This window comes from Mytilus edulis, chromosome 3 (genome assembly GCF_963676685.1).
Source record: "Mytilus edulis chromosome 3, xbMytEdul2.2, whole genome shotgun sequence".
Taxonomy (NCBI): Eukaryota; Metazoa; Mollusca; class Bivalvia; order Mytilida; family Mytilidae; genus Mytilus; species Mytilus edulis.
The window spans coordinates 74188272-74212278 of NC_092346.1; the positions used below are offsets into that span (position 1 = coordinate 74188272).

At 31.2% G+C, this 24007-nt stretch overlaps 2 protein-coding genes across 2 annotated transcripts in view; one reads left to right on the forward strand and one right to left on the reverse strand.

Moving 5' to 3' along the window:
• Window positions 1–996: 996 nt before the first annotated feature.
• LOC139517425 (TNF receptor-associated factor 6-like) lies at window positions 997–13348 on the reverse strand. The gene is made up of 4 exons (XM_071308432.1): window positions 13181–13348; window positions 6055–6216; window positions 5509–5622; window positions 997–3517 (listed from the first exon to the last, which is right to left on the reverse strand). The coding sequence occupies exons 1-4, from the start codon at window positions 13234–13236 to the stop codon at window positions 3325–3327; spliced, it is 525 nt and encodes a 174-aa protein (XP_071164533.1). The 5' UTR covers window positions 13237–13348; the 3' UTR covers window positions 997–3324.
• LOC139517423 (uncharacterized) overlaps window positions 13343–24007 on the forward strand; it is a 38451-nt gene continuing 27786 nt past the window's right edge. Inside the window, exons 1-4 of the mRNA XM_071308427.1 lie at window positions 13343–13457; window positions 18300–18560; window positions 20631–20847; window positions 22563–22864. Coding sequence (XP_071164528.1) covers window positions 22621–22864 — 244 coding nt within the window. The 5' untranslated portion in view covers window positions 13343–13457; window positions 18300–18560; window positions 20631–20847; window positions 22563–22620. The remainder of the gene's footprint in view (window positions 13458–18299; window positions 18561–20630; window positions 20848–22562; window positions 22865–24007) is intronic.

Genomic DNA, 24007 nt, shown 5'->3' on the forward strand with positions numbered 1-24007 from the left:
CCTAGTACATTTAGTTTGATACATTTTATGAAGCCAATTGCAGTTTCTAGGAAAATGCAAAGAAAATTTCAAGGAACAGTCAGGGGGGAAAAGTATATCAAATCTTCTTTAGTAGGATATACTTATACCAAACAGGAAGTTGTCTTTTGGAAGATGCTAAATGCATGTACATGTTACATCTCATCAGTTAGAAATATGTGACAATAACTTAAGTTAATGCTCCTTTGTAGCTATACATGACTTACCTTAATAGGGAACAAAAGTCAAATACTTGGAAGCCAAGGATGTTTCCAATACCAAAATCATGTTTTAGCAGTACACCCATTGTCCTGCTAAGCATTCCAAAACTCATAATTCAAAGTATTGAAATATAGGGTCATGCTTTACACATTGTCCTGCTAAGCATACCAAACTCAAAATTCAAAATATTGGAACATAGGGTCAGACAAATTCAAAATCCACTCACAGGTTGTGACTTCTGACTAAATATGATGTACTTGTGAAATGTGTGACACAAAATTTAAACTTCTAACCATGTTTGATTTCAAAGCATCAACAAATGGAAAAAAGGATGTCCAAAAGTCCTCATACATTTCAACTCATCTCTTAGCGGCTGACCAAATAAGAATTCATTCTTTGGTAGTAACAGAGGAAAATGAGATGGAAATATTTTTGGAAGCACAAAGTGAATGAAATATATAGCTCCAAACTTAAACATATTTGATAAAAGTCTTGTGCTTGCCAATGCTGATAAGGGTTTATTTTTTATTAAAATCTTTATAACCTCCAGATCTCTTTAAATGAGAAATTCTATTCTAGTTGCTGTCTCATTGATGTCAAAATCCCTCTTTTCTCTGTTTCATTCAATAACACTTAATTGTCTTGTGCCATTTATAGCTTGTAAAACAATTTTGGTGCTTCACTTTTTAGGTTGCTGTCTCATTGGTGCCCCTCCCATTAATCTTGCTATATTCAAAATCAAACAATTAACTAAAATCATTGACAAATATTTTAATGAAAACATAATAAATAGTACTGTCATTCATCCAAACATAAGAACAAAAACATTCAGACATCCTACAAAAACAGCTGAAAAAATAATATGATAGTTATTCCTATCAACAGTACACAGAAAAATGCTTGGAACTTCTATAAAAAAAATATGTAAAAACTCATTTTAATGGTTTTATTTTTGCTCAACCTTTGATTGATTTAAAAGCTCTTTTTTTTTAGGTGGGACACATTAATAATTTAGATAGTTGATATCCTGTTTTATTTGAGATGCTAGTAAGCAGGTAAATTTCAATTGATTTTTTTAGACTGGAAACATAAGAGTCCATGCTTGGACTAGAAACATTTTTTAACATAATGTTTGTTATAACATTTTACATATCTGATTTGAGTCTGTGCTAAAAGCATGTATGTTTTTAGTTCCTTGTGAGCAAAGTTGGTGCACAGGATTTGTATTTTTATCAGATTGTGCCTCTGATCTATATTTCCTAGGCCTACATCTGGGTTGTAAATGTTATATAAGATACCTGCACAAAAACAGTTCTATATCACTTTTGATCTGATCTTGAAACCATGTTTTTTTAATCTCTAAACAGTGGACTTAATATTCAAACCAAATTATGGCCTTGCCAAACTCTATGAAAAAGAAACATTTTGAAAATTGAGAAAGGATTTGGTTGATTTTTTTTTATCCATATATTTTTTTCATAAAAAAATAAGACATTTCTATTTATATAAATACAAAATATAGATATATCATGATTTTCAATAAAAGCTATCCATTTTAAAGCTACTACATGTAACTGAATGTTTCATAAAAATATCAATGAAATGTACAATGAAAATAATACATCTATGAAAAACACATGAAAATGAAAAATATAATGATAATTCATTTGGATATAGATAAAAATAAACAGAAATAAAATAGTGCTTAATCTCTACTAATTAACTGTTTCTAAATCCATTTGCACTTCAGTGTAAACCGTTACATGTACGATGTATATCAACCATACAATGCAAACAAATATATTACCAAAGTTTACAATTAAAAACTTAAGGAAATACATTATTAGCATATTCCTTAATTCCTGTATTCTTTTTACTCTTTTTGGATGCACACAATTTGTTTGAAAGTTGGAACTTGAGCAAGATAATAAACTTTTGTACAAGAAGATTAATTCTGAAGAATGAAACTGTTTGAAAGCTAACAATGTTACAACAGTGATTAGAAAAAAATAAATGGTAGTCAATACTTAAATACATTTTGTACAATTTTCTGGTCTTCAAGTCAAATTAGATCTGACAAAACCAATCTCCATTTATATTTTTTTTTACATTATATTTGAAACCTTTCAATTTTAAGACACCAATTATCTGTATACATATAAGATATCTGATCATTTGTTCATAAATCTGTAATATCCATGATATAAAATCTTTGTACGACTTAATACAGAAATGATATATGTGTGATGGTTGGATGAGTAAACTTGATGATTCATAGTTGAAGTACATTAATTGCACCAGAGTTCATAGATATCATGTAAGCCTCCCTAATTTTGATTGGCAGACAAAAAAATCGCCAGTACCATAAAAGACCAGAACATTTTCCTACATAGTCTACATGTGTGTCAAAAATAACTTTACTTTTAATATTAACCTTTTCTACTTTGTTTACTTTTAATTATTAAATCTGAAGAGGCACAAAACAAGCATTTGAGTGTTATATGATATAAATAAATAAGTAAGTTTAAGAAGAAACGAGGGAAAAGCAATGTTAATAACTTATTTCACTTATTAACAAATACAGACTGGTAACTTTTACATTGCAAGTAAAATGAAAAGCAATATTGTTTCATATTTTGATCTAATCTTCACCTCTCTTTCCCGTTATGAAGTGATAAAGTTGGCTAGGTTAAAAAAAAGAAAAACATACAGTCATTTCAGACATGTCAGACTTGGAAATCTTTGGAAATTTTTCAAAACCACAAACAGAAACAGTATGTTTTAATTGTGAGCAGACCTCTCTTTTTCTACATTTATATATCTGAAATAGAACAGCTTTTTGCCAGAGACAATACAGCTGGAAGACATACAAATAAACAGTACTCGTTATAAGTAGAAATCCATTACAAATGATAAAGTCTAGGGTTTCATGTTTTTAAAAATATGTTCAATATTCTTTTGGCTTAACACTAAATATCACAATTAGATATCTTCACAGCACCTCAACAACCAATTATTTTCTGAGAAACATTTGGTCTGGCCGATACATCATGTTTATAGATAACTTGTGGGAGTTGGTTGTCATCATCTCAGCTGAACTAGAACTTGTTGTCTTCTTGGTCTCAGTCTTGACAGTTCATGAACATTACTTCTGCTCCTTGCCATTCTCAGCTGTAAAGATTTCTTTTGTTGTTTCGTCTCATCATATGTGTGAATTGGATGTGATCGTCTGCGTTTGGCTGTAGCTGCTGGGGAATCTGCCCTATTTGGACATATTCTGAAGATAAAAAAATATCATGAAAACTCATTTTAGTGTATATAGATTTTGTAGGAAATCAGATAAACAGATTTGTTTCACGCAGATGAAATAGAAAGTACACATTCTTTAACAAGTTTTTTATGCAATGTAAACAGTCCAGGAAAATATGTATTTTTTACAACTATTAAAGTGGTTTTGGATTATTTTCTATATTTGTGGTAGAAAATAAATGTTTTAAATTTTAAATGTAAATGTTAACAAAAAATACTAAGCATTTTTTTTTTAAATTAAAGGATATTTTCAAAATTTTGCTCTGGAGACGTACTGTCTTTTGGTCTGACAGAATAAAGAATCTGTCCAAATTTATTCAATTTCATGCAGGTTAAAAAAAAGTTAGTGTTGTTAAATTAGAAAATCAGACTGAACCTTAATGTTGTTGACACTGCGGTGTCGCCACGGGAATGTAGAATTTATATGTCTCACTTCAGCATCAAAATGTTCCAGGCTCAGCAAAAATTCAAAATGAATACATTCTAAATTCAAAATAGTGCACATGGTTTTCACTAGTTACAGACTTAGTTGTAATCAAAACTCTCAAATCAAAATTCATCTATTAAAGGTATGTTTATCTCTTATTCTGAGAAAATTAAAGAACCTTAGTGAGCACGCTCACATACCCCATGTCCCCACATTGTCATTGGAGAAATTAAATAAGTATAAGAAAAAAAATTGTATAAGAAAATATATTGAATAATAATTTCCTGTCAATATACATAGTATGTCCTTATTATCTACAAAATTTCATGAAATTCTGTTGTGTGTTTTCAGAGGAGTTGAGATGACAAACTGTTGCAGAAGTACATTGAAGCAAATAAGTTCAAAGGGGCATAACTCCTAGAAAAAAAATTGAACCGTATTTCCTGTCGATATGCACATCTACATAGTATGTCCTTATTATCTGAAAAGGTTTCGTGAAATTCTGTTGTGTGGTTTGAGAGGAGTTGCGATGACAAACTGTTGCAGAAGTACATTAAAGTAAATAAGTTCAAAGGGGCGTAACTCCTAGAAAAAAAATTGAATCACAATTTCCCGTCGATATGTACAACTACATAGTATGTCCTTATTATCTGAAAAGGTTTCGTGAAATTCTGTTGTGTGGTTTGAGAGGAGTTGCGATGACAAACTGTTGCAGTAGTACATTAAAGTAAATAAGTTCAAAGGGGCGTAACTCCTAGAAAAAAAAAATGAATCGCAATTTCCCGTCGATATGCACAACTACATAGTATGTCCTTATTATCTGAAAAGGTTTTGTGAAATTCTGTTGTTTGGTTTGAGAGGAGTTGCGATGACAAACTGTTGCAGTAGTACATTAAAGTAAATAAGTTCAAAGGGGCGTAATTCCTAGAAAAAAAATTGAATCACAATTTCCCGTCGATATGCACAACTACATAGTATGTCCTTATTATCTAAAAAGGTTTCGTGAAATTCTGTTGTGTGGTTTGAGAGGAGTTGCGATGACAAACTGTTGCAGTAGTACATTAAAGTAAATAAGTTCAAAGGGGTGTAACTCCTAGAAAAAAAATTGAATCGCAATTTCCTGTCGATATGCACAACTACATAGTATGTCCTTATTATCTGAAAAGGTTTCGTGAAATTCTGTTGTGTGGTTTGAGAGGAAGTTGCGATGACAGACTGTTGCAGTAGTACATTAAAGTAAATAAGTTCAAAGGGGCGTAACTCCTAGAAAAAAAATTGAATCGCAATTTCCCGTCGATATGCACAACTACATAGTATGTCCTTATTATCTGAAAAGGTTTCGTGAAATTCTGTTGTGTGGTTTGAGAGGAGTTGCGATGACAAGAAACAGGACTGACGGACGGACGGACTGACAGACGGACGGGTCAAAAACATTATACCCTCCGCAACTTCGTTGCATGGGGTATATATAATAAGCTCTGCAATGTTTAGAATATTTAAAAAAAAATAATATTATAACCAGTTATACTCACAAAAGATGTTCCTCTAGTTCCCATTCCCACATTTCAATAGGACAACCACTGTTTGTACATGATCTTATACCAAGACACCGCTGACTTTCTATGTTGTCTTCGGGAATATCTGGCCTGTCAAATAAAAAATACCACTCAACATGTGTATTCTATTCTTAGTAATTATATATATAACAATCTTTAATTACAAGTGTATGAATCAATTGGTTTCTGTTTGCATTTTCCAATTAGACAAATTAAGAGTTATGTGGTCTGGTTGCAAAAGAGAAAACTATCCACTAAAGATGAAGGGTGTACTGTAACACTACATGTACATGTCCTCATACAGCCTTTTATGAGCAAAAAACCATAACATATAAGTAAGCTAGTAATGCAAACAAGATAACTAAATGTGAAACAAATCACAATAACAGAGCATGATGTCTATATTTTGGGTTCCATTCTCATTTGAAGCGACATATTTCTATCTACATTATGTAAATCTTATCCAGATTTTAATAATAGACAACGAATTAAAAAGTGAATAGATTTATACAGTGTATTTACCTAAAAGGTGGAAATGCATCATCTTTCTGACAGGTTGGACATTTGTCCATGCTGGGTCTCCTGTTGTCATAGTTACAATATAAACAATCTACACATATTCTATGTTGACATGTTCCATACACCATCTTCAGTTTAGGACACATACAAATACCACAGTTAAACCTATAATAAAAAAAATGTCAAAATTAAATGATTTATAGACATTAAATTGATTATTCTCATTCATCATTTTTTGATGTTATCCCACTATTTTACCTACTTTGTTGTCAGAAGTCATATATAATATACACTTCCATTTTCACTTTCAACTTTCTTTCTGGACAATTATAAAAGACATGTGCTTCATGTATGATAAGAAGTAACATGTCTAGAACATCTTTTGAATGACCATAAAATAATAGGAAGAAAGCATGTATGTCAATTTTTAAAATAACATACATTTGTATTTGCCATGTTTGCAAAATGAAATAGTTTAGAGACTTTTTTTTTTTTGAAAAATGTGGAAGACGATAGCGTCTTGTAGGAAATTTGATAAAATAAGGTATTAATTTATACACATGTAAAAGCCAAGAAATGAATGAATAACAGATCAGAGTAATTTCTATTTGATGACTGAATAATCCCTTTATACTGCTTTTTTAAAAACCTTTAGCGGACATTTCACTTTCAATTGCTATTAATGAATAATTGTAGTGCGACAGGATTGCTTTCTTTGAATAGAAGATACTTTACATTAAGACAGGTAGACCACTGTTGGTGATGTCATGAAATAGAAGTAATGAGCGAAGAAACAATTTGTAATATTATTTCTTTGCGGAATAGATGTCATGACATTCTTTACATTATAACAAAGATTACAGGGGAACTTTTGTTAGGCGGAACAAATATATGTTGACAGTGGCTGACCTAGGGAATATTTCATCAGGTCAAATTGATTAGTGTGTTTTGATAAACTGGTCCACCATTCCTTCCAAACCAAAGGAAATGGTTGGAGAAATAGTCACATTTGCATTAATTGGATGAGTCTTACATATTCAACGATTGGCTAGGAAATTGAACAATTATATTGACATAAATTCTTTCATAGATACAAAGATTTGATTAGTAAATTTGGCTGTACCTGCAGATAACTTATTAAAAATGGTTTTTCACATCCTAAATTTTATGGTAATATTGTACTTAAAGCGAGGAAATTACTATGTGATCCGTGTAAACTTATCTAACCTTTAAACAAACTTACAAGTAAAGTTATCGTACCAATATTGTAATTAGATCTCTGAATATAGTTTACATTGGCACTAATATCGATTTTGTCATTAGCAAATTAAAACATAACGAAATTGTGTCTTCTTTTGAGGCGGGATGTATAGAGACATAGACACGTTGATTTTTGTCTCTGTAGAAGTCGCTCCTCACTATCCTACTGCCTGTCGATATAATTATTTTTGGCATTGCACAAGTCATGTCTTCTCTGACTGTTCATGACGTTAAAATGCTAAGTCCCTGATGCATGATTTTTTATTGTTAATTGTTTTTGGCTTTTAACTAGCTGTCAGTAACTGAGAGTACTCTCAAAATCGTATTTTCTTGTTAATTCGACCTGTTGATACTGTTTATAATGCCTTTTTGTTATTTTATATTTATATGGAACTTGTCTATATACCAGCTTTGATTATTTGGAATATCTTCTAATTTTCACTATATTTGTATAAACTTCAAGATTTACCTGTATTATTTATATTTTTTTTTAAATGTGATAATTTTCGTAGGATAAATATTTCACAGTGGTGTCTTGCAATGGCTTTGTTTGGACTTGTTTGTTTATCCCTAATATTTTATTAACTGTGCATTTACATTCAGATATTGCAGATCAAATTTATTCGTTCATAGTGTATTAATTTACATTTTTTGATTGAGTTAAGCCTGCCAATTGATATTTTATTGTATGTTTTTCTATGTTGTGATGTTATGCTATTGTTTCAGAAAAAGGGAGGTTTGGTACCATTAAAACGTTTAATCCCGCTGCAAATGTTTGCACCTGTCCTAAGTCAGGAATCAAAAGGACAGTATTTGTCGTTTGTTTATGTAATTCATACGCGTTTCTCATTTTTTTATATAGATTAGACTGTTGGTTTTCCCGTTTGAATGGTTTTACACTAGTAATTTTGGGGCCCTTTATAGCTTGTTGTTCGGTGTGAGCCAAGGCTCCGTGTTGAAGGTCATACATTGACCTATAATGGATTTTTTTTAAATTGTTATTTGGATGGAGGGTTGTCTCAGGCCAACCTTAAAAATATGTTTGTTTGCAGTTTTCCGACTGTACCTTCAGACTGAAGGGTCGGTAGGTAGGAAAAATATTTTATTTTATCAGCCAAAATACAGTTTAAACAAGCAGTTACACTAAACCAAGTTTTTTGTGAAGAAAAAAAACCATTTTAAAACAACAAACACTGGACATGCTGAAAACCAACATCAAATGAACAGGCATTTTCAGATAAAAAACTTTTTAACCAAAACTGAAACTTGAACATAGTGTCATTATCCAATTTATGACATAAAATATGGTATAATTATTAAATACTGGAACACTTATAAACAAGGAATGTCATTATGACTAGAACTGTTTTAAAGAAATATATTCAGACATGTATGCTTCTTGACTAGAATGTTTTCATGAGTAGAGTATTTTCATCAGAAAAATGTAGATATTAAAGATTTATAAGACAATGCATTAAAGAGTGTATTTTTAATAAAAAAAAATAACCACTGAATCTTCCTCAATTGAAAAAAAGGCAACTTGAAAAAAAAGTATCAAGACATTCGACTGTTTTCATATTTCTAACAATATTTAATTATATGTGATTAAGTTTGGGGTGAAATCCACAGCACCCCATTAAAAGTAAATGGTCTGTACTGAAATGTTTTTAATGCATAAAAAAAATTGGCAGCATAGCTCCTAAGGACATCTTTTAATTGAATTCACACAGGCCACACAGTTTGGGTATATTTAATATTGTAAGAAAGAGAATAATTGCAATGAGTGGGGCAGCCCCCTTTATCATAAAGGAGCATACTCATTGCAATCGAAGATATTTAATATAGAGAGAGTATATTTATTTTTCAAGCTAACCATTCATTTTCTCTACATCTTTGTGTAGTTAGGGTTGCTTCTTATTGATTTGGCATGATCTATATCCATTAACATTTCAAATGAGCCCTTTCTCCGTACAGGCATGTTTACAGATATCCATGAAGATTTAAGTCACGGAGGAGTGGTTTCATCTTTGTCGTCTTCACAACGATTTGTAGAAAACATGCCATACTTCAAGCTGCTGTCGAATTATTTAACCACTGATTATGTACCCAATTTGTTTGAGACAGAATGGTTATCGTTTCAGTTATGAATATCCGCTGCATCATCGTCAATGATATCATCACACATCATTACATGTGCCTGAATCTGTATAAACAGTTTACTAATAAACTTTTTTGTTTGTTATTTGTCTTAAAATTGACACGAAATGACAGCGTTAAGTACTCCTCCGTGACTTCATGGATACCTGTAAACAATTTCCATGTGCTTTATCATTGAATGGTCACATGAACGCTTGACGGGAAGCTAAGAAAAACCGAACTTGAAATGCGTAATTGACCCAGACTTTAAATCATTTCCGGAAAGGACCCAAAGTTCCGGATCGCGTCAATAGAAGTATTAAAAAAAAATTCTTCAAATTTAAAGCAATAAAATTTTCAGTTGGGAGGATTTTCAAGGGTCGGTCGGTAAACTGCAAACAAACAATATTCTAATTTAAGCCTCATTGGCACTCACACCACATCTTCCTATATCTATAAACTTGACCTCAAATGATAATACTGCGGTGCTGAAAAATGAATAAGTAATTATAACTGTTCATTAAACTCGTGTCCATGGTGGGAGTGCAGATAAATGTCCCGGAAGCATGTTATCATATTCTTGACAAACTGAGCCGGTACACAATGTATCTTCTATCGATATCCTTGTCATTTACTTATGAACCCAGTAAGGATATAATTTAATGTGCTAATTTCTCATTTGATTTCCTATCAATACAATACTTAAAACACCTTATCGATATTTGTCTGCCATTGATTACTTGATACATCAGGGATCTCCATGGATGAAAATTGAACGATGGAGGAACTTACACATTACAAACCGTGTCTACGCTGTACAGTGTAGCGCGATCGGAAGTATTTTATCCATCTATACAAGGAATGGTGAACATGCTAAATCATTGCTTATTTAAATTATATTTATTTGAATTTTCATTAGGCCAACTAAAATTAATTAGTAGATTTTCATCCAAATTTTTGAAAATAATGGGGCGGGTGGGAGGATTTTATTTTTTAAATTTTATTTCATATGAACACCCTTTTGTGACAAGTTCTTCGTATATGCAAGTGTAATAATAAGCTTATATCATGTATACACAAGTATGAGGAATCTTACATATTTCAAATCCTTGAAAATATATCTAATTGCGGCTTTAAAAACTTTTAAACAACAAAAACGTGCGAGAAATACTCTCTTCAGTTAGACTACCTACACAAAATGTATTTGGGTTTCTAAACAATGGTTTGTATTACCATAAAATGAAGCAAATGCATTGGTATGCAACACAATTATTATGAGTACAGAATAAAATAGCTCAGAGAGTGTTGAAAATAATAGGGTTGGTACTTTATATGCAAGATGAAAATATAATTATCATGTAAAACATGAACTTAATAATGAAAAAAAAGTTGTTGTTGAATGAATCCTTTTGGCTGTATTGGGACATTTGCTGTTTGTCAACATAAAAAGACAGCCATGGGTAAAATCAAAGGGCTTGCATAAATAAAATGCGTATGTTAGTCGACTTTTTAAATTCAATAAACGGTCATAAATCTGACAAGTTCGTGCTTGTGTTTCAATATCTATAATTCAGTCATGTTTTCTGTATCAATGGTTTCCACGAATCTTGTGATTTGGGTATCATTTACAGTTTAAATTTCCTGAGACAAAGTCATTGCATAAATAAAAAAGTCCGCAGTTTTCTAATCACAGAAATTTGTGACATACCGCGATTTGCAGTCTTGGAAAAAGCGTTTTTCTCGTAACACCAATATTTCATGTCATTCTCGTTATCAATCTTTACTCTGGGAAGATGATGTTGTCATCATAGAGCAGCGGAAAGGTAGACTTAATCATTTTGGTTAGATTTACTCGAGGTACAAAACCGAAATTTGAAACAGGAAGCATTGAATGAAACGAAATTTTAACGGTTACCGGTAACAGGAATGAACAAAATCCGGAAATCGTAAATTTTATAAAATAAAAAAATTCGGGGCGGGGTGATTTCAGAGGGGCGGGCGGGGATGAAAATCTATCAATTAATTTTAATTGGCCTTATAGAATTAGAAGTATCAATATTTTCATTTATTGCCGTTTTTAACCATTCAAATGCCAAGTATTCATGGTCCCCCTTTAGTCGAGAATGACCAAAAGCTGTCATGAAGGTCCCCATGTAGATTTCTTGTATTTTTGGTAATTGTTATGGGGGTTAAAAATCAAATGATGTGGAGCTTATTTATCATGGACAGTTGTCAAATTCAGAACCCATTACCGGTATGGCTGATTTGCAGCAACAACAAAACGATTCGTACGGGTTATGTAAAAGGTTACAGAGATTTGTAAAGCAAACATTGACAAATGAAAACATTTTTAATGACTTTATCTGTCAAATTGATGCTGTGCAACATGCATCTTTCGAGTCTGAATAGAAACCGGAAACGCGGATGTATCAATTTGATTGTAATATACGAAATGAATTCGGAATTACGATACGATATTTCTTTACAGGAAATATTTAAGTTTTTACTTTTAAACTTTTAAAGTAATTCTAAATTATCGTTACAGCAGTATTCAAGTTATTTGCAATGAAATAATATTTACTGTTTTGCGTCTTATTTTGTACTTCTTAAAAAAGGGGGATGCTGATTGCGTAAGTCAAAATAAAGCACGTGTTCTACTTGTTAAACTGTTTTCTTTGTAACTGGATTATTAATTTTTTTGTTTAATCTTAATTATCATAATCATTTGCTAAAACTTAGTTGATTAATTCGACAAATGGATTGCTATCCTCAGATAAGTATTCTCCTGTGTGGTTTGTTGATCTACCTGTACAAGCTCAGGTACAACTGATTAGCGATGTTAATCCGGATATCCCTCAGGCGTTAGAACTGTATTGGATTATAACATAAAAAGCCTAAGGGTTATGCAATTACATGCATTTGATAATAATTGATAAAAAAATGGCGTCGGGCTGCAAAAAATGATGAAGTTTTGAACGATGGCGGAAGACAATTTAACGATGGCGCAAAACAATTTAACGATGGCGCAAGTCATTTGACGATGGCGCAAGACATTTGAACGATGGCGGGGCGCCATCGTTAAACAGGCCATGGAGATCCCTGTACATGTTACTGTATCACACAGGTTCCCATGAAATTTTGACATCATAATACAAAATATCTGACAGGAATAGAGATAAGGTGTATTCCTGGCTGACCTGAGAATCTGTCCCGCTTGAACTATTAACGTCGAACAACAATCACTTTTCCATTGTGGCGTCAGATATTTTGCATTATGACTTCAGAATTTTAAAGGAACCTGTGTAAATAGCGATAAAGTGTATAAACACATCACATTAAGTACTAGTCTTTTTGTCATATGAAATAATGTAGACTGAAAGCAGAAACACTGGATTTAGGCCGTACATGTTGTTAGTGACAGTGTAGCATTGTGTGACCACAACAGGAGTCTAGTTTGGGTTTAAAAACAGACACTCAGAGACAGAACCTGAGGTCCTTGCTCTATGATTTTAAAGATTAGCCTTCATTCATTGTAAGGATAAGGTCAGCCCTAAGGGTTAGATAAACAGTAAGAGTTGTAGTAAGGTACAACGTATAGCAATATACAATTTTGTTGGCACTCATGACATAATTATAAGTCCTCATAAAAATAAAATAAAGCCGAAAAGTGAAAGCATCAATGAACCTGCATCTCCAAACAATATTATTGAATGTGTTGAAAAATGAATCAGACCTTTGTTCATAATTGTTTTGTATTTCTTCTAGTGCCGACGACGCCCTCCTTGCCATTTCCAGCGTAATCACACGGGGTGTTTGTGTCTTTCTTCCAACTAACGGTTGTTGTTTTTGGGCTTCGCGCTTTGGTGATCACGTGTTTGAAAATCCAGTAATTTGATTGGACAAAATTCCGGTGTATGTTGAAAATTAGTCATTTTCTTTCCAGTAAACAATAACGAGAATTACACAGGCCTTGGAATGAATGCATCTATTAATTAATGCTAAATATACTGGTAAAATGAATTGATTAACCAATTAGCCTAACAACTTAAATCACAAACAACACGTGAATTTTTGCTTGTTTGGAGCGGTGCTAATGGAAATACCACCAGACCGGGAACTAATTAACGAGGATAATTTAATATATTTAATACACATATTTACTAATATAGCAAGCCAAAGTGAACGAAAAGAGCTTTTTTTTTATATTTAAAAATCATTCTAATATAAAAAAATCTTTTTTAAATATATTATAAGAACAATATTTTTTAATATTAAAAAACAAAAACACTTATATTCTGTATATTCAAAAATCAATTTTTGATATTAGAAAATGAATTTCTAATATCAAACATCATTTATTAATATTAGAAATTTCTTTTTTAATATTAGAAATTCCTTTTTTAATATTAGAAATTCATTTTTTAATATTAGAAATTCGAAAGTATTTAAGGAATGACTGTAATATTTTTACTGTCTATGAAGAAATAATATAAAAAAATGTGGTGCACATTGAATAACGTGTGTAGGGTGTTATTTAACAGTGTGCACCACATTTTTTATGTTATTTCGAATAGACTCACAAATATTAGTTATTTCTTATAATTTAATTCTAAATTCCATTTTAAACCTGCGTAAATCATGTTGATGAAGTCATGGTCACATGACAAAATTGTGTCTATGATATGATAAACAAAACGATGTCAGCCAATCTGAAGACATGTTACATCCAAATTAAATTATTTTCTTATATATTCATAATTCATTTTCTTATATTAATAAATGATTTTTAATATTAGAAATTCACTTTTTAATATTAAGAAATCAATTTCTAATATTAAAAAAACATTTTTCTAATATTAAAAAATTAATTTTCAAGTAAAAATAATATGTGTGTTTTTCTATATCTTTGAAAAAAATAGGGTAAGGATTTTTTTTTTTAAATTTTACATTTTTTTTTTACATTGAGTCTATGAGAGAGGAATTCTGACATTGTAAAGTGATATACAAACTTTATTGTAAGCCTAAAATATTGGATAGGTAGGGAAATAGGAAACACACATATTTTTATGTTTGACCTAAAGAGTTTTGACTTATCACTTGTTTATTATCTTTTTAATCGCCAAATCATTTCCTAATATTAAAAAATCATTTGCTAATACATGTATTAAAAAATCATTTGCTAATACATGTATTAAAAAATCATTTGCTAATACAATGTATTAAAAAATCATTTGCTAATACATGTATTAAAAAATCATTTGCTAATACATGTACATGATGTATTAAAAAATCATTTTTTATATATTTTTTATGTTGAGAAATCAATTTTTAATATCAAAAAAGGATTTTCTAATATTGTTAATTCATTTTCTAATATTAAAAAGTCATTTTCTAATATTAGAAATTACAGTATTTTTTAATATTAAAAAATTATTTTGTAATATTAGAAAAGGATTTCTTCGTTATTAGAAAGCTATTTTTTAATATAACAAAAATCTCTTTTTGTCCACTTTGGCTTGCCATATACGAGGGGGGATATGACCTTTATCGGGACTCCGGGATCGGGTGTTTTTAAGCTCAGGATTTCGGGATTGACCCTTTCGGGGTCCGGGAATTCTTTTTTTCGAATTTCAGGACCTCAGGATTTCGTGTTTTTCAGTCCGGGATTTGGGATTTCGTGTTTTTAAGCCCGGGATTTCGGGATCAGGACCCCTCCTACCCCCTCTCATATACTTACACATTACTTAAATCTATCAATGGCTATATTTTGGTATACTGTTGTCTGTCTGTCCGTCAGTCCATCTATCCGTCTGTCGTCAACATGTGGGACATTAATGCAAAAACGCTTTAACCAATTTGTATAAACTTTGGTGTATGGGGTAACTGAAAGAGCAAATGCAAGACACTGTTTGAACGCTGCATGATTTAAACAATAGTAATTCATATGGAAGGTAACAAAAGAATGTTAACATTGAAATTGAAACAAAGATTAACCATTTGGTTGACTGAAAGGATCCACAAAAAAATCATTCTGATACAGGTAAAATAGATGATAAACATATTTTTATGTTTTTTGGTTTGTGCATACCTTCTATATTTCATCCGTCCATCTGTTCCTCTTCAGGTTAAAGTTTTTGGTTGAAGGTTTTGGTCAAGGTAGTATTGATAAAGATGAAGTCAAACTTGAAAATTTGGTTACATGTACCCTATAAAATGATCTTTCTAATTTTAATTTCAAATTAGATTTTTGATTCCAATTTCATAGTCCATTGAACATAGAAAATGACTGTGAGTTGGGAATCCATGTACTATGGACACATTCTTGTTTAATCTTCAATATGAATTCAAACAGACCTAGAAAAATTCAATTGCACATAAGAACTACCTGTAAATGTCCGTCGACAGTCTTCGGAGGTTAACTCCATGGTTAAATATGTGACATCTAGACTCAAATATACATGAAATGTTAAAACATAGTATCAAGTCCATGCATTGTAAATAGTTTATTTAACATGAATAAGAATATATATATATATAAAAATTAATAAAGAAAGTGAACATGCTTTTTCCTGACAAGGTTGTGCATTTTAATACAATTTGATTAAAACAGACCATGTATCCATGTGTTTCTTACTAGAATACGACAATGCTCTGTTCTACTTTCTAATTTAGAGACCATTCAGATTCTCTGGTTTTATTGTAAATCAAAATGTAAAGGCCAAAATGTCATTGGCTGATATAATAACAGTAAGTAGAATTGAGTGTTGTCAGGTTCTTGCAGAGGAAGCTTGGACACAATATCTGTATTTCTATCATGTATGTTTATTATACTACAGAAAAAATTATTGTGGTCATATATTGGTATCACGTTGTTGTCGTCTTCTTCGTCATGAGCGTCATCCTATGACAGTTGGTTTCTGGACAGTAACTTAAGTATAAGTAAATAGAAATCCATGAAATTGAAGCACAAGGTTTATAACCTCAAAAGAAAGGTTGGGATTGATTTTGGGGGTTATGGTCCAAACAGTTTAGGAATAAGGGGCAAAAAAGGGGCTCAAAATTAGCATTTTAGTAGTTTCCAGACAATAACTTGTGTTTAAGTGCATGAATCTCTTTGAAATTTTACCACAGGTAGCAATAAACAATAAAATTTGCCCTTATAAATTTTACCATCCCCTTTTCATTGCTTTCTTGCAATATCAAGCTTACTGTTTGTGTCATATATGGGCATATGTATGTAATCAGAATCTTCCATAGATTTTATATCCAGTATATAAAATGGTAAAATATAATTTCTTTTGGGTGTATCCATGGCAACAATCTGCATTTATTTGTTATAAAACATTGCAAAAAGGGGGGAAAAGATGTCAAATATTTCCCCAAAATTTGACTTAAAGTAGAATTTCAATCGCTTGAAGTAATACCTTTTCTAAAACTGTGTACATATATCATTCAGCAAATCCAATGAAAATCATATGTCTTTCATCTCATTTTTTTGTAAAATTGCGTCAAAAACTTCGTGTAGAAAAAAAGTGTTTGTAAACATTACATTAATTTCTGGAGCGATTGCCGGTCTAGCTATGAAAATACTGTCAAACGCCCATAAAACATGTAAAAAATAATCCTGATGCTCTTATAAACCATCTTTGAAGGCTAAATTAGCACTCAGCTGTCTAAAAATGAATTTTATTACACAATATCTTTCCTATTTGAAAAATCCACAAGGGCCAAAATGCGAAACTAAACTCCTAACTGTGTATTGCTACCACAAGTTTCCATACCAGAGAGGGATGGTGAGGATTGACTTTGGTGGGGGGGGGGGGGGGGGGGTTATGGGTCAAACCATTTAGAAATTGGGGGCAAAAAAGGGGGGAAAACAAGGGTTCCCTGGTAAATTGACAATTAAGACAATTTTAAAGCAGTGTAAGGGAGGTAAGACAATCACATTTAAAGAACAATGTATTTAAGGATGTACTTAGGTGAGGTTTTACAACTTGTGTTAGATGTTAGGAATTGTTGATTTTTTACCATACGATAGAAGGTAAAATATTTTGCCCCATAACACCCATTTATCTTTTTATATAAGATTTTATAGCTCATAAAAGGTCATTTTTTTTCTTATGATTTGAGACCCAAATAATAGCAATGCAAATGTAAGGTTAAAGTCCAAGTCAGCCTTTTCCCGCCTTATTTTTTAAATCAAATATCTCGAAAAGGAGCTCCATGACCTATCAATATTTTTAGCTTATTTTGTTTCTTAACTAAAGCCTTTCCCACTGAAATAAAAAAAAATAGGTAAAAAAAGGGGGGTCAATTAGCAACAGCATAATGTATTGCACAAAAGCAAAAAATTAAATATAAATTCTAATCATATAACCAATTCTTAGTTCTTTGACTACAGTTATTCTGTGTCAGAAACCTATTTTGTGTCAAATATTTGATTACAATCCAAATTCAGACCTGTATCAATTGCGAATATTGTGTCCATTTTTGTCCCAACTGTTCAGGGCTGGACCTCTGCAGTCATATCCTGCTGCACTCAGCGAAGCAATTTATTTTTAACAATATCAGCTTTTCAACATTTAATGATTTATAAACCAAGTTCTCTAGGTATTATGTGATACCTTTAAGGATATATCAAAGCAAAACTTGTGATATAAAACTATTTGACTGGCCTGAAAAGTGTAAATTTGTAGTAAGTGACATTTATTGTTCAAAGTGAATGTTTTTAGTTTCAAATGTTTGACTATCTGGATTCATTTGTATAAAGGTTTGTTTCAGAGTGTTAATGGTGTTATTTAAATTAAAGTACATGTGAATATACATATAATTTGTATTCCCCTTTTTGTAAGGGTACTGCAAAGAAGAATTCCACAAGCCAACACACACATTGGAGAAATAACCACCTTCATAAGTGATTAAGAGATAGTTACATGAAAAAATATAAAGGGTTAGTAATGTAAAAAGCTAGATGTTGAAATGAATTGTTTCATCGTTCACCTAAACAAAAGCCAGAGATACAGTGTAAAACAAATTGGTGTTAACAACGTGGAGCAGATGGGAAAGAACAATGTATGGGCTGCTTTGTATTTTATGGAGAACCTGTTGAAAACGTATGTATAGTAAATAACCACTAAAACTAGTTTATATGATAAATACACAAGAGTCATCAGAAAACAGCCAACAATCAAAGTCTTATAGGTATGTAATAGCCCTGAAATTATGGTACGCATTCAAGCAAGCATACAAACTTACCCTTCCTGAGCACCTGAAATCACCTTTGTTTTGTGGTGGGGTTTGAGTTGCTAAGTATACAAACTTACCCTTCCTGAGCACCTGAAATCACCTTTGATTTGTGGTGGGGTTTGAGTTGCTAAGTCTTTTTCTATGTTGTGTTTTGTGTACTGTTTGTCTTTTTGTGGTTTTTTATTTTTTGTAATAGCATTGTCAGTTTGTTTTCGATTATGGGTTTGAATATTTATCACACTCTTTTATTTTTTTTTACATGGAAACCTATAAGAAATATAGTAAAAAAAATATGAAATTAGATTGTATAGTTCTAAATGCAAATATTTTGACACAAAAAAATGCCATTTTATATGTCAGTGTCAATATTAAAAAAGACAAACAAGGACAAGGCTATTTGTTGTTCCAAAATATGTGTATTTCTAAGTATTATGATTACTATAATGAATGTCTTCATAATTGATAACTTGTTGTATTGTCAGTGTGGGATAACATGTACAGCAGAGTTTTATCTTTAAATGCTTCACTAGGAAGATAAGAACCCATGTCATTCTTGAACAAACAGATCCTTGATTTATTGATCAATTGTTGGTGTTTCAACTTGTAGTAGATGATGTGCCTTGGTTTGTGAAAAAAGTCCCCCTATTGTTTTTTATTACTTGGTTTAAGGTCACTGTCACAAGCAATCAATTGTCTGAAATTATGGCAAATGTTTGATGTTCTATCATTTGACATACATTTTCAGTATACTTCACAGTCTTCATTAAATATCAGAAATAAACAATTTCTGATTCAAAATTCTGTTTCTTTTACTACAAACCAATAAAAATCACAACTCAGCTGGTGCACCCTAGTTATTCTGTATTTTTGTACATGATCGGGTCAATATCTACTTAGTATTAGTGTAATTGTCTAGTTAATTTGTCCTTGTTCTGAACATGCATAAAATATTTGCCACTGGACGTAAGGCAAACAACTTTCAATCAATTAATAAAATTGAAAATGGAAATGGGGAAAGTGTCAAAGAGACAACAACCCGACTAAAGAGCTTAATTAAATATTAGATTTGGTTTAAAATATGGTGTTAAAGGGGTCATTTACCTTCAGCCTCATTTCTAAATTTTATTCAAATTACTGCTATAATTATTGTTCATGGAGTTCTTTTCCAATTGCTGGTTGGGAGCTTTGTTTATGGTGAAAAGATGTACACATCAGTATGACAAGCCTTGTGATTGAACACCTGACTAAAACTTCAAATTCATGGTTTATTAATTTATAATCAATTATTACAACAAATGTCACTGAATGTCATTTTTTTCAGAAGTTACTTGAATGTAATGGTTCAAATAGATGCAACTAAAACTTTTCATGATTGATGTAAATTTTTCTGCAGTTTTGTTGGAGATTTACTACATTGGCATAGGTAATCCTAGCCCAAAAATTTTTCTGAATAGGGTTTCTATTTCAATATTTTGTGAATGCCTTATGCTCCCAAGACCAGATTTGTATCCAAAACACCTTCTCTTTAACAATATTTCATTTTTAAAGTTTTTTCTCTATGTAAGAGGCCTTTGGACTGCCAGATCACTTTCACTTTTTAAATGTGTATCATAAAAAAAGGGGGGGGATGAGAATTTGAAAAATATATAAATCATCTATTTTTACTTTCTACATAAGTATGTATAGAAATGTGAATATAATTTTGTCTGCCAGTTTATAAATGAGAATATATGACCTACGTTAGATAAATAACATTTGATTGGCTTATTAGTAAATCCCTGTAATCTAATTTTGTGCAATTTTATAATCTGAAAATAAAATGTCAAATCTGAAAAATTGTAATAAAGAGGTTAAACGTATTAACCTATCTAACGACACCTACAGAGTTAACTACCTATAATACATTGTATATTTTCTTACGATTTGTTTTTTGCCAGGGGCTGCCATCAATCTGTCAACAATGACGATCAGGTGAAAATGACTAAATAAAGTTGTGTAGGTGAAAGTACACAGAGAAATTTTGGTGCACGTCTAGTCATTATAATGTTACATTGTGTTATGTGATAGAATATGCATTCATATCTATCATTTTGAGGTTGTGGTGAAAAACTGGATTTTACAACTGAACAAAGAGGAAACTATATCACCTTTAAGGTAAGTAGTGTAAGTGAAAATTTCTATACCTGTATATTTCATTTGTAGCCTGACAGTTAAAATTTCGAAATATCTGTTCATCAATTACTAATGGAATGAATGAAAAGATATATAGTATTAGGAAGGGATATAGTTATGATACTGTTGTCAGGTCATTAAAATTGTATATTTTGACTTTAATATTGGCCAGCTGAAACACCCCTCCAAGTGAGGGATTTTCTCGCTGCATTGAAGACTCATTAGTGGCCTTCGGCTGCTATCTGCTATTTGGTTGGGTTGTTGTCTCTTTTACACATTTCCCATTTCCATTCTCAATTTTATCAATGTATTTTTCTGTTGGAGAAAAGTTGGCCTGTAACTTTTTTAAATAAGTAATAAAACATGTATTCATCAAACATTGTGACCAGCAACAGAGTTTATTGCAGCAATCTTGCTTGCAATGTCAATGCAATAAACAAAATGTTATTAATTTTTTTATTTCTGATTAACAAATACTAGACACATAATTTCATTACATGTCCAGAGTTCTGGAACTCTTTTTTCTTCCAAGTTCCAGTAGTCCTTGAAGAAAATCTGATGGTTCTTACTATTATTTCTATTGCAATATACCAAACTGTGTCCGTCCTTTGCCAAATTTTATGGTCAAAACCTTTGGACCACTCCTTTTCAAGTCCTCTGGTCATTATACCTCTGCAAATACATTTTTAAAAAAGCAGCAAAAAATATCTAAATAAAAAAATAAAAAAATACAGGACACAGCATTCAGTGTGAATTTTTTTTCCTTCTTAATATTTTCCCATGTGCTGAACCAGATCATTGTATTAAACTTGTTATGAATGTCAAACAGTGAAATGACTACACATTTAACAAATTTACCTACATAAATCTATATAATGTATAAGTGATTTTTGAAACAAGTCATGTGCAACCTATATAACTTGTGGTTTATTGAGAAAACCATAAATCTGTCTCTTCACAACAGGTAAGAATTATATATCCTGGAACTGTTTAAGTCACAAATGTATTAAAATGAATAAAATCAAATGTTCATACAGTTCAGATCAGAAAAAACTACAGATTAAAAAGTATGTATATATTCCTATATCTTTATATTTATCTTTATCTTTATCTTAAACTTGCCACTGTCAAATTGTTTGAGTTGTTTCCCTTTGTTATAGTAAGAAATGTACAAATATTTTTCCACCTCTTGACATTGGTGCAGATTGACTTTTGTACAAGGCCTTTAATGGGCAACAACACATATGGCTAATTAATGAGACTATTATATGCTAATTTTAAGATTCTTTTATTAAATTCAAATGGAAGTGTAATAAAAGTGAAACTAATGAATATGTATACCTTATTATTTTTTATACTATAATTTATAAAAAATTGAAGGATGAGTAAAAATATATTGGATGTAGATCATAAATCAGTTAATGTCAGTAAATCAATCACTACTGTTCATATTAACAATCCTTAATTGGACCCAAATAAAATTTTATATCATGTCTCAATGAATTCAAACTAATCAGATAGATAGTGTTTCAAATAAGAGATAATTATGTTGTGATTTTTCCTGTCTTATCATTGATGAGGGTGTAATTAAGTATAAATATTTATCTTTTATGTATTATAAGTTGTTTCTTTGTTTTGATGGCCATTAATAATATACTGTTGTGGTAAATGACATATATTTGCGTTTCACTTTAAAGACTGCAGGATTGGTAGTGATAAATTGTGTCAAGTGGATTAAGTCTACTTCATAGTCCAATGGATCAAAAAGAACCTGCCGACAACTACAGTGGATACCTTGGACATGATCCACTTAATGTTGCAGTTTCCACGGCAGATGTTAAATTTACAGACTACCTACATCCTTTAGCAAGAGATTCACAGGACGTGGATAGGAAAACAGGACCAGTTCCACAACATCCACACAAAGAAATCAGATATCCACAGATTAACAGTGTTCAGAAGAAACCAGTGAATATGAGGGAGTTAAGATTTGATTCTGGTTAGTACAAAATGCTACATATATATACACTTTTAAGCAAATAATTTAATAGTAGAAATTTTTAACCTGAAAATAAAATCCAAAAGGAAACTTTATTAGGAATTTAGGAATTATAAATCTCAAACTGTTTTTTTTTTTTTTTTTAACTTAGTGGACAGTGGACAGGGTGAAAACATTATCAGAAGATTTTTTAATTTATATATTTATAGATATTTGATGCCCTGGTTCTATAGTAGGGCAGTTGCAGATTTAGGGGTGTGTGGGGTGGGGGGCTGTCCCCCCTTCTGTGGGAAAATTTTGGTTGGTTATTTAGGGAATCACTGAAGCATGACAGGAGTGCCCCCCTTTTAGGCAGTCATCAGGGAATGTAGGACAGAAAGTCACAGGACAAAAAGTCACAGACAAAAAGTCACAGACAAAAAGTCACAGACAAAAAGTCAAGGACAAAAAGTCACAATTCATTTTTTCTGATTATTTTCCTTGAATAAAAACCGCTTATTTCTACAAAAATATTTTTGTATTTTTTATAAACAATTGTATATAAACCAACTTTGTTAACAAAATTTATCAAAAAAATATCAAAGATGATCAAATAATTGTTAAAAAAAAAATATGTCAAAGTGGTTTGGCACTTAAATGGCTTCATGGTGCCAAGAAATGTATCTTTTGCCTGATTAAAATTAAATAAATCTTGATTTTTCAAGTATAATGAAACATTTCCTAAACTTTAATATGAATATATGTATTAAAAAGTAAATATTTCAAAATATTTCTCTTATATATTCAAACAATTGTCACCATATTATTTGTGACTTTATGTCCTGTGACTTTTTGTCCTATCGAATTTGTGACTTTTTGTCCTGTGATTTTCTGTCCGTTTACCTCATCAGGCCCCCACTAATGAAAATTTCTGGATACACCACTGTAGGGCACATTATATTTATTGGTGTGCATCCATCCCTTCTCTAGTCCATTCATCCTGTTTCAGGTTAAAGTTTTGGTTTAAGCTAGAGTAATATTAAGTTGAATTTAATATTTTATTTTTATTTTACCTTGTATTGACTGGAGTGAATGCCTTTTGGTTTCTTTGTTTCATTTGGTTGCTATCACATTGACTTTTGCCCCAATTTTGTTTTTAGATAT